The following is an 11,056-nucleotide window of genomic DNA, read 5'->3' as shown; positions in this document are numbered from 1 at the left end:
ATTCTGTTGTAGAGGTTTCATTTCAAATCCAATGTGGTGGCATGCAGAGCCCAACTCGCGAAAATTGTGTCACTGTCCAAATATTTCTGGACCTAACTGTATATATATATATATATATATATATATATGTATATATATATAAAAATATATATAATACACTTTTTTCTGATTACAAATAAACATATTAAGCAGACAACTTATTTAACATCAACGCATCTGAAAAATTCAGATCTATTAGGAGTCATGTAACAGGTACCGTACATAACATAAAGAGAAAAAAGGATGAATTGCTGTCTTTTATTGTTGCCACAACGCCCCCCGAAAATTCCGTAACTCCATATGTACACCAAAATAGAAACTATAAAATCGACACACAAAAAGCAAGCCTTCACACAGCTGAAAAGATGAGAAAATAAAATGTGGCTCTCAGAATATGGCCACACAAATCCCATTTTTTTCTTCCAAATTTCAGAACATTGTTTCAATGCTAAAATAAAAAAACTATACAAGTTTGGTATTGCCCTAATCTTACGATCCCAAAAAATTATGTTGCCAGGTGAATGATAACCATTAAAATGAAACCTAAAACTATAGCGGAGTTCCATTTATGTTATTATTTTTTTTTTTTTACTTTCACCACACTTGGTATTTTTACTGGTTTTTCAGTACATTGCATGTTAAATCGAATGGTGCCATTGAAAACAGCAACTGGTCCCACAAAAAGGAAACCCTCATATGGCTTTAGCTACAGAAAAATAAAAAAAATTATGACTCAAGGAAGGGGGTGGAAAAAACAAAAAAGTGCAGAAATGAAAATTGGCTGCTGCAGGAAGGGGTTAAGAGCCAACTGTCTGGTGTTATATAATGAACTCAATATTAATATAGTGTATAACAAGCATCAAAGCTACTGAATGGCTATGACTGTCTTATATATCAGTTACAAGGGTCAGTATGAGATTATAAAAGCATGACTGCTGGGAATTGCAGACTGATTAACCTAAATAATGTGGTTCGGCTACAGTACCACGCACGTCCCATGTGTGACGCCCCTGAACTAGTCAGGGTGTCACAGGGTGCTGCACTCTTTACTCTTCTGGTGCAGGGTTCAACTCCCCATGTTTTTGGTATCCTAACTGTTGGTATTGCTCCATCAGCATTCAAATCCTAGTCACACATCACACCACACCCTGTCAGGCACACCAGTGGGTGGTCTAGCTGGTACATGGCCACTCGCCTAGGGTTCAGGCAGACTGGTGGGAGGGAGGAAGTCAGTGAGAGAAAGTGGAGAGCAGAGCAAAGCTTAGGGTCAGTCTAGTAGTAGCTCCCAAAAAGTGAGGAGCTGGGAGTTGGAGCTCCCTGGGGACTTTTGGATTTTTGGTCTGCGACCGAAGGAGTCGGAGACCCGGTCGCAGGGTATTGGAGAAAGGTGCCAGGCATAGTTTTGGAGAACGGTCGGCGCCGGAGTACCTAGTAACCGAACCGGTACCGAGCACGGCGAGGTTATGGACCCTAGATCAGGGAGTAGCTTCACACAACCTGATAATTCACCTGTGGAGGATAGTCTCTTTATGAACTTTCCCCAAGAGCTCAGAGATCGAAGGCATCAACACAACGAGCGGGATAGGGCTTTCCAGCTTATGTGGCCCTATGAAATCCCAACTGTCAGCCATCGAGAGCACAGCTCTCCTACTTAACAGTAGGGAGCGGAACCCTGACAGCTTCAAGCAGAGGGGTCACTCAGAACATCTAAAATACAGTGCATGGAGGCAAGGTTCAGACCATCAGAAATACCAACGGTAGCGGACTCCCAAACGAGCTCCCCTGAAGTGGCAGCGGCACTCAGAGATTTGGTTTACTTCTGTGTTAGAGTCTGCTTTGTGGTCGCATGACTACCAACACTACCTGAGTGAGTATGCTGTCCTCCCCTGCCTCCAATCTGCAGCACGCTCCCCTGCACTCCACCATCCAGAATCCCGAAGCCTCCCCTACCCGTGGCGGGAACGTCATCTGGCTGCCCCACTCCATCTCCCCCAGGTACTCCCATCGGAAGCGGCGGTACTACCCTTACCTCAAACCACGGGTGGCGTAACGAACTCTCACTCCCCTGTAAATACCCCCCTTTACATTTGAAGTGGCCGCGAGCCCCCGGGTCCGGAGACCCTTGAGCCACAGCAAACCCCGGATCCAAGCGGTTCAACCGCTGCAGGGGTGGCACACATGCACGAGGGGAGCTGTTTCTGGAAAACAAAGGAGCCATATTTCTTTGCTCTCATGCAGCCTTTTATTCACTTTACTGATAATAATGTATTAACTGTGTTTTTCTTGTACAGGAAAGGCTGGGAAAAATACTGTGCCTCCGAGGATATTTCAAGATATCTACGATGTGACTTGAAGAATGATACAAAATGTCCATTATAATCCGGGGCATACACAGAAATCATGGGGCCCAATAACCAAAGTCTGAATGGGGACCCCCCCACTGGATAAAAAAATACAATAAAATATTAAACATAATAAACAGCGTACAAGTTACTTGGGGAATATACAAGTTACTGGGGGGATGTATAAGTTACTGGGAGCTGGCATACAAGTTACTAGGGGCGTATTTGCACATTATAAATTAATCTTTATTCTAGCCAGGCTACAGACCTACCAGTCCAGTAAGTAGACTATTACCGGGCGCGGCTCCTTCTGCAGAGGACCAGTCTAGGCAGTGCTGTGTGCCTGTTTTTTGACTGTGTGTGATGCCCCCGTCTGAGTTTCTGCCGGGTGCAGACACCGTGCTGAGCCACCCGCGAGCAGTACAACCACCAATGGCTGCCGTCCGCCTGCCTCCAAAGCTCTTCTCTCTGGCTGTAAAGCTACGTCAGCCAGGGGCACATGCAAGGTTAGCCAGAGAGAGAAGCAACAGAGTCGGAGGAGCTTCTGGGACACTGCAGTGTATACAACGCGCCGATGCTAAGCTGCAGACACTGACAGTCTGACACTCAGTCTGGCTGGGAATCAGGGGCTGGCTGGCAAATTTTCGACTAGGGGTTAAGCACAAAGCAGTGGCACCTGATAAGTGGCCTATACTTATTGGCGCTGATTCATTAAAGAGGTGGTCCAAAACTAAACTTTACTTTACTCCTAAATCTCTGTTATAATCCATTCTTTTTTTTAATATACGTTAATGAAAAAAATCGATCTTCTTTCCTCACTACTCTATTTTTTTTTTACTACTTTCTCTCTGATGACACTTTGTGCTTCAAGTCCCCTAGGGGGATTAATAAGAACAATAAACAGTTTGAAAAAAAAGTTAAAATCACCCCCTTTGTCCCATTGAAAAGAAAATAATTAAAAAAATTGGTATTGCTATGGTCAGAAATGCCTAATCTATCAAAATATAAAATAAATGAATGAGATCGGTAAAGGGCGTAATAAGAAAAGAAATCAAAGCGCCAGAATTAAATTTTTTTTGGTCACCGCAATATTGCAATACAATCAAAAAAGAAGCAATCAAAACATCACATCTACCCATACATGGCTTTATGAAAAACATTTGCTCAGTGTGCAAAAAATAAGACATCACAAAGCCCCAGATCCCAAAAATGAGAATTCTAGAAGTCTCGGAAAATGGCAACAAAAGCGCAATTTTTTTTTTTACAAACGTCTAAATTTTTTGTCGCCATTTAAGTAATAAAAAAAAAGCTATTCTGTTTAGTATTTATGAACTCACACCTAACTGGGGAATAATACGGCCAGGTCAGTTTTACCATATAATACAAAATAGCTCCGGCACACTGAATGAAAGTCTGAGAGAGGGTGATCTTCAAAAAAAGCATATTTATTTGTGCGTAGCCATAAGAAAATGAGATAAAGTCCAACGTTTGACCACACACTTGGTCTTTCTCAAGGACAAATGAATCTAATTTATAAAAAATCAGAACAACAACATAAATACAGTAAATTGTACATATCATATGTTAAATAAAATTGACAAATAGTTAAAAAAAATTCCATTTGAGCATAATATGAATAATACACCTTCTTCAGATCCGAGGGAAAATAATCACCTTAAGCTGGGTTCACACTAAACGACAGCGACAACGACGTCGCTGTTACGTCACCATTTTCGGTGACGTAACAGCGACCTTGTAAGTCGCTGTTATGATCGCTGCTTAGCTGTCAAACACAGCAGAAGCAGCGATCATAAGGTCGCTGTGCTACATGTTCAGAGAGCAGGGAGCCGCGCTTAGCGCTGGCTCCTTGCTCTCCTGCAGCACACATCGGGTTAATTAACCCGATGTGTGCTGCAGCTACATGTCACAGTTCAGAGAGCAGGGAGCCGCGCTTAGCGCTGGCTCCTTGCTCTCCTGCAGCACACATCGGGTTAATTAACCCGATGTGTGCTGCAGCTACATGTCACAGTTCAGAGAGCAGGGAGCCGCGCGCACTGCTTAGCGCTGGCTCCTTGCTCTCCTTGCTACAGTATACATCGGGTTAATTACCCGATGCATACTGCAGCCACATGTCACAGTGCAGGAGCCGGCACTGGCAGCAAGAGCGGAGGCTGGTAACCAGCGTAAACATCGGGTAACCAGGGAAAGGTCTTCCCTTGGTTACCCAATGTTTACGCTGGTTACAGCTTACCGCAGCTGCCAGTGCCGGCTCCTGCTCGCTTCATTTCGTCGCTCTCTCGCTGTCACACACAGCGATGTGTGTGTCACAGCGGGAGAGTGACGACCAAAAAATGAAGCTGGACATTCAGCAATGACCGGCGACCTCACAGCAGGGGCCAGGTCGTTGCTGGATGTCACACACAGCGACAGCGACGGGACGTCGCTGCAACGTCACAGAAAATGGTGACGTAGCAGCGACGTCGTTGTCGTTGTCGCTGTGTGTGACACCAGCTTAAGTGTTAGCAATGTCGCACAATTGCAACAATCTTTGTATCACTGAGTTTAATATTACATTTGGGAAAACATCAGAATCTTTTATAACAGTCCAAATCTATAAGAAAACTGAGAACAACAATTACCGTACATACTGGAAGAGGTATTAATAAATCATAACCCACCTATGGAAGATATTAGATAAAGTGACTCTAAACAACAAAAAATTACTTCCACATTGATGTGTGACTCTCTGGAACTATGCCTGAGATAGGGAATCCAAATAACATCATCAGAATCGTGAAATAGAGTCGAGGAGACACGTATCCCTGACTAAGAGAATTCACATAAAACTAGAAAGATAGTATGTATAAGAAATATACCTTAACACCCTTGTAGAAACATACAAGTCTTAATATTCTATTGTCATCCTTGAACGTAATGATTTTTAAAACATTTGAAAAATCTATGGGTAGATGAATGGGATATTTGACGTTAATGTCCAAATAAACACATGAGAGGCAGGACAACAATATGTATCATCATCAAACCTCATGTTTACCTATTTAATAAAGAAAATGGAAACTAGCCTGGTTCACACCATATAACAGGTCCAGATGACTTTTTTCACTGCATCACTATGACCCTAATATGTATTTCAGGATAACTATCGGAGCCTGGGGACACTTTTCTTCTTTAAAGTTTCCATTTACCTTTATAAAATGTGTTCTAAAAATCATTACGTTCAAGGATGACAATAGAATATTAAGACCTGTATGTTTCTACAAGGGTGTTAAGGTACATTTCTTATACATACTATCTTTCTAGTTTTATGTGAATTCTCTCTTAGTCAGGGATAGAGATGAGCCACCCCCCTAGTGTTCGGGTTTGGTTCGGTTCTTCGAACGGCGGGTGTGTTCGTGGAACGTTCGACGAACGTTCGACGAACACCTTCGAACCCCATTGAAAACAATGGCAGGCAAACACAAACACATACAAACACATAGAAAACACCTTCTAAGGTGTCCAAAAGGTGACAAACAACTCAGAAGAGAACACAAACACATGGAAAAGTGACAAGTACATATACTCATGCTGAAAGAAAAGAGCTGGATGAGTAAAAGGAGGACAAGACACAGATATAGGCATGTCATGCCCTTCTAAAATCATCTAAAACACAGCAAGGAAACAAGAGTCTTAATTTTTAAAAAAAAATTGGCCACAGACACCACTTAAGTGGCATCAATTGTCCCACAGTTGCAAACTTAAAATGTTGATTTGCATGAAGCACAATCAAAAATCCACAAGCTTTTACTCTCCCCAGGATGACACAGGGGTAGAAAAGTCCTTGCGGATCCATGACTTGTTCATCTTGATGAACGTTAGTCTGTCCACATTGTCACTGGACAGACGAGTGCGCTTATCTGTCAGCACACACCCAGCAGCACTGAAGACATGTTCCGAGAGAACGCTGGCAGCTGGACATGACAAGATCTCCATGGTGTAAGTGGCGAGCTCAGGCCATTTTTCCAGATTGTAAGCCCAAAATAAGCAAGGCTCCAGTTGCAGAGTCATGGCATCGATATTCACTTGGAGATACTCCTGTATCATCCTCTCCAGGCGTTCACTATGTGTCAGACTTCTTGTGTCTTGTGGCCTTGCAAAGGATGGTCTAAAAAATTCATGAAACGATTCCATAAAATTGCTGTTACCACCAGATACGGTGTTGCTGGTACGGTTTGAGTGATGATGACTCGACAGTCCCATGGTTGGCAAGTTAGAACTGTGAGATTCACTCTGTGCAGCACTGGTGTTTAGTGGAAAAGCCAATCTCATATTGTGTAACAGCTTCTGCTGATACTCCTGCATATGTGCGTACCTTTCTATGGCAGGAATTATTTCGCCAAAATTTGACTTGTACCGGGGATCTAAGAGTGTGGCAACCCAGTAGTCAGCACTTCGAATTCTGACAATCCTAGGGTCATGTTGTAGGTAGTGCAGCAAGAAGGCGCTCATGTGTCTTGCGCATCCAGGAGGACCAAGTCCTTGCTTTGTTGGTGGAGGCGAGGTGAGAATCATGCTTCCTTCCTCTGCCCTCTCCCCCCAACCTCGCACAACAGAAATGTGAGCAAGGTCTCCCTCATCTGCTGAGTCTTCCATGCCCATCGCCAGTTCGTCCTCCATTTCTTCCTGGGCTCCTGCACCTTCCTCAACAGTTTGGCTGCTACCATGAGCTCTTGTTAATCCCTCTCCCCCACCGTCTTATTCCTGCCGCCTTGGTGCTGCTGACCGACTGGATCTTGTAGATCTTGGTATCCCTTCCGTATATGAATCCTCCTGTACTTCCTCCCCTTCCTCTTGTCCCACCACCTGACTCCGAATACTGTTTAGAGTGTGCTCCAGCACGTAAATGACTGGAATTGTCATGCTGATAATGGCATTGTCAGTGCTAAACATCTTTGTCGTCATGTCGAAACTGTGCAGAAGGGTGCATAGGTCCTTGATCTGAGACCACTCCAGCAGCGTAATCTGCCCCACCTCTGGATCTCGTTGGCCCAGACTATACGTCATAACGTATTGCACCAGGGCTCGGCAGTGCTGCCACAGTCACTGCAACATGTGGAGAGTGGAATTTCAGCGTGTCGGCACATTGTATTTCAGCTGGTGAACTGACAGGCCGAAAGACTTCTGGAGCGATGCAAGGCGTTCAGCTGCGGGGTGTGAACGGCGAAAGTGAGCACATATTGACAGTGCCCTCTGCAGAAGCCCATGTTGGCCGGGATAGTGGATTAAAAATAGCTGGACAACAAGGTTCAACTCGTGAGCCATACAAGGCACGTGTGTCCCATTGCCCTGGCGAAGGGTGCACCCATGTTTGCAGCATTGTCGCACACGACCTTCCCTGGCTGCAGGTTGAGTGGAGAGAACCATTGCTGAATCTTGGTCTCCAGAGCTGACCACAACTCGTCAGCTGTGTGACTCACATTTCCCAGACATTTCAACTAAAGACCGCCTGATGCCATTGAGCTCTGCTGCCAGCATAGTAAGGAGGTGTGCTGCCTTCCTTCTATGCAGTTACAATGCGGATGGCCTGACCAGACAGGCTTTGGGCGGAGGTGGAGGACACAGACGAGGTGTTAGAGGCAGAAGCAGTTGAGGAACTTCTACATACAGAGGATTGAGGCACAACTCGTGGGGACAGCAAGACTTGTACAGCAGACCCTTCTCCATCTCTCACCATACCGTGTTTTTCCAAAAATAAGACACTGTCTTATATTTTTTTTGCCCCCCAAAAAAGCACTAGGGCTTATTTTTGGAAGAGGTCTTATTCTTGGAGAAACACGGTTGGGGGTAAGTTTACCCCCCAAAAAAGCAGACCCCCCCACTTCCCAGGAGACTCATACTCACCAGACCAGGACGTCTGCGTGGTTCCAAGGTCCTCCTGTAATCTCCGGTCGGTGCTGCACGCCGTCCTACCCTGCTGCTAGCTGACACACATAGCAGATCGTAGGCACACACAGCAGATCACACATACAGCAGATCACTCACACACACACACACACACACACACACACACACAGCAGAACACACACACAGCAGATCGCAGATTTACACAGCAGATCACACACAGCAGATCGCAGGTACACACAGTCGATCACAGATACACACAGACAATCACAGATACACACATCCGATCGCAGGCACACACACACAGCATATCGCAGATATACACAGCAGATCACACACAGCAGATCGCAGGCACACACAGCCATCACAGATACACACATCCGATTGCAGGCACACACAGCCGATCACAGATACACAACGCCGATCGCAGGCACACACAGCTGATCACAGATACATACAGCCGATCGCAGGCACATACAGCCGATCACAGATACACACATCCGATCGCAGGCACACACAGCCGATCACAGATACACACATCCGATCACAGGCACACACAGCCGATCACAGATACACACAGCCGAACGCAGGCACACACAGCCGATTTCAGAAAAACACAGCCCATCGCAGACACACACACAGCCGATTGCAGACACACACAGCAGATCACACACACACACACACACACACACACACATGACATCACATCCAGCACTTACGGCAGCAGGAAAGGAATGAAAGCAAGTCATGTGTCCGGCCGCAGGTCCTGTTCGTTGCGCTCCACTGCACTGCCTCTCAGGATTCTGCTGGCGAGAAGAGATCGGTGTCGCTGGATGAGGGGAGTGTGTATGCGATCCGATGTGTGTGCGATCCGATGTTTGTGTGTGTGTGTGATTTGATGTTTGCGTGTGATCCGATGTTTGTATGTGCGAACTGATAATGTGTGCGATCTAACTGTGTGTGCGATCAGATGTTTGTTTGTGAGATCTGGTGTGTGTGTGTAAGATCTGATTGTGTGTGTGTGTGTGTGAGAGGTGATGTGTGCGGGTGTGTGATCACTGCAGGTCCTGCTGCTCAGTGTCGGGTGACTGTAATTGCCGGGTGCCGCTGTATATAATGAAGTGTCCTGCAGTATCTGTAACTTTTTTAGCTTTTTTAGGGGCAAGGCGCCGTACACTGAGAGGAGACTGTGCTCCACAAACCCCAGGTGAATATATCACTATTTGTGTGATTAGAGTGTGCCGATTCTGACACTTCTTTAGGATTAGGATTACTTACATCCATATCTTTCCCCTACTGGTCTAAAATCTTTGAGCTGTGTTTCTCTCTCTCTCTATTCTACCTGCTTTTTTGTTGGCTGTCGGTTTAGTGTTAGTGGTAATTTGGAATGATATTTTCCTCACTTATTTATTTGCCTACTATCAGCTATACCTTTGGTGATTACATCCCATTTATGTGGCACCGTTTACGGTACCTGATGGCCTCTTGTTGGGGCAGGCATTATATATTGTGAAGAGGCTGTGCTCTACAAATTCCTGGGGAATACACCACTATTTAGTGATTGAAGTGTGTCGATTCTGACAACTCCCTAGGATTAATTACGGGTCTAAAATCCCCTGAGCCGTGTGTCTCTCCTTTATATTTTTCCTGCCTTATTGAGGCTATCGGTTAGTGTTTATGGTGTTCAGGAAGAATACCTATTTATTCAATCTATTTGCCATTAGCTGCAATTTGCCTATTACAATTTATGTGGCACCAATTTTTGCTATATTTCAGTGCCTGTTAGATTTTGGCAGTAATTACAATCTATTACTCATTATTGTCCCTGAATTCCCTCACACTATCTCTATTGCCATACACTTGCTCTTTGATTGATATTATTCATATATACTATGCAGGTTTTTCTTGACGCCTTTTTCCAGTCAACAGCCGTGTGTGTGTGTGTGTTTTATGTATAATTTTAATAATAAAGATATAACTTATTTAAGACCTTGTTGTTCGGTTTCCTCCTTTTTTGGTTTAACTTTTTTTTTAGCTGCACGGACACTTCATTATTGATCCGCAACTAGGGCTTATTTTCGGGGTAGGGCTTATATTTAAGCCTTTCTCCGAAAATGCTGAAAATCCCTGCTAGGGCTTATTTTTGGAGGAGGTCTTATTTTTCGAAAAACACGGTAGTTACCCAGTGCCCAGTCAGCGACATGTAACACCCCTGTCCATGGTTACTGGTCCAAGTATCGGTGGTGAAATGTACCCTGTCACACACAGAGTTTCTCAAGGAAGCGGTAATATTGTGTGCGATATGCTGGTGTAGCGCAGGCACACCTTTCTTGGAGAAGTAGTGGCGACTGGGCATCTGGTACTGGAGCACTGCGACGGACATAAGGTCTCAAAAATCCTGTGTGTCCACCAGCCGGAAAAGCCGCATTTCTGTAGCCAACAGCTAGCAGATGCTGAAAGTCAACCTCTTAGCTTTGTCATGGCTAGGAGGAAATGATCTTTTACTTGTCCACATCTGAGGGACCGAGGGCTGGCTGCTGTGCTGAGACGGTGTTGAGTAGGGTGTCTCTGGCAAACTGCTGGTCTGTGAGGAAAGTGCAGGTGGAGACATAATGTTGCCTTCATCCAAAGGTGGTGCTCTTGATGTCTGAGAGAGATCAATACCAGTAGCTGTTTCCACTTCCAAAACAACTGCCGGCCTGCCAATCGCACTGCCTGTTGCGGGTAAAGAGGTGGAAGGTCTGCGTCCAAAAGCATGTGTGACTGCTGTCCCC

At 45.0% G+C, this 11,056-nt stretch overlaps 1 protein-coding gene across 1 annotated transcript in view; it reads left to right on the top strand.

Annotated features, from left to right (window-relative positions):
• The window catches only part of LOC142310224 (lysozyme C-like), a 15,634-nt gene extending 13,126 nt beyond the window's left edge, over positions 1-2,508 (top strand). Inside the window, exon 4 of the mRNA XM_075347713.1 lies at positions 2,331-2,508. Coding sequence (XP_075203828.1) covers positions 2,331-2,418 — 88 coding nt within the window. The 3' untranslated portion in view covers positions 2,419-2,508. The remainder of the gene's footprint in view (positions 1-2,330) is intronic.
• The last annotated feature ends 8,548 nt before the right edge of the window (positions 2,509-11,056 follow it).

This window comes from Anomaloglossus baeobatrachus, chromosome 5 (assembly GCF_048569485.1).
Source record: "Anomaloglossus baeobatrachus isolate aAnoBae1 chromosome 5, aAnoBae1.hap1, whole genome shotgun sequence".
In the NCBI taxonomy this organism is placed as follows: Eukaryota; Metazoa; Chordata; class Amphibia; order Anura; family Aromobatidae; genus Anomaloglossus; species Anomaloglossus baeobatrachus.
Note: the sequence above shows the minus strand (reverse complement) of the source record. Positions and strands in the feature narration are given on the sequence as shown.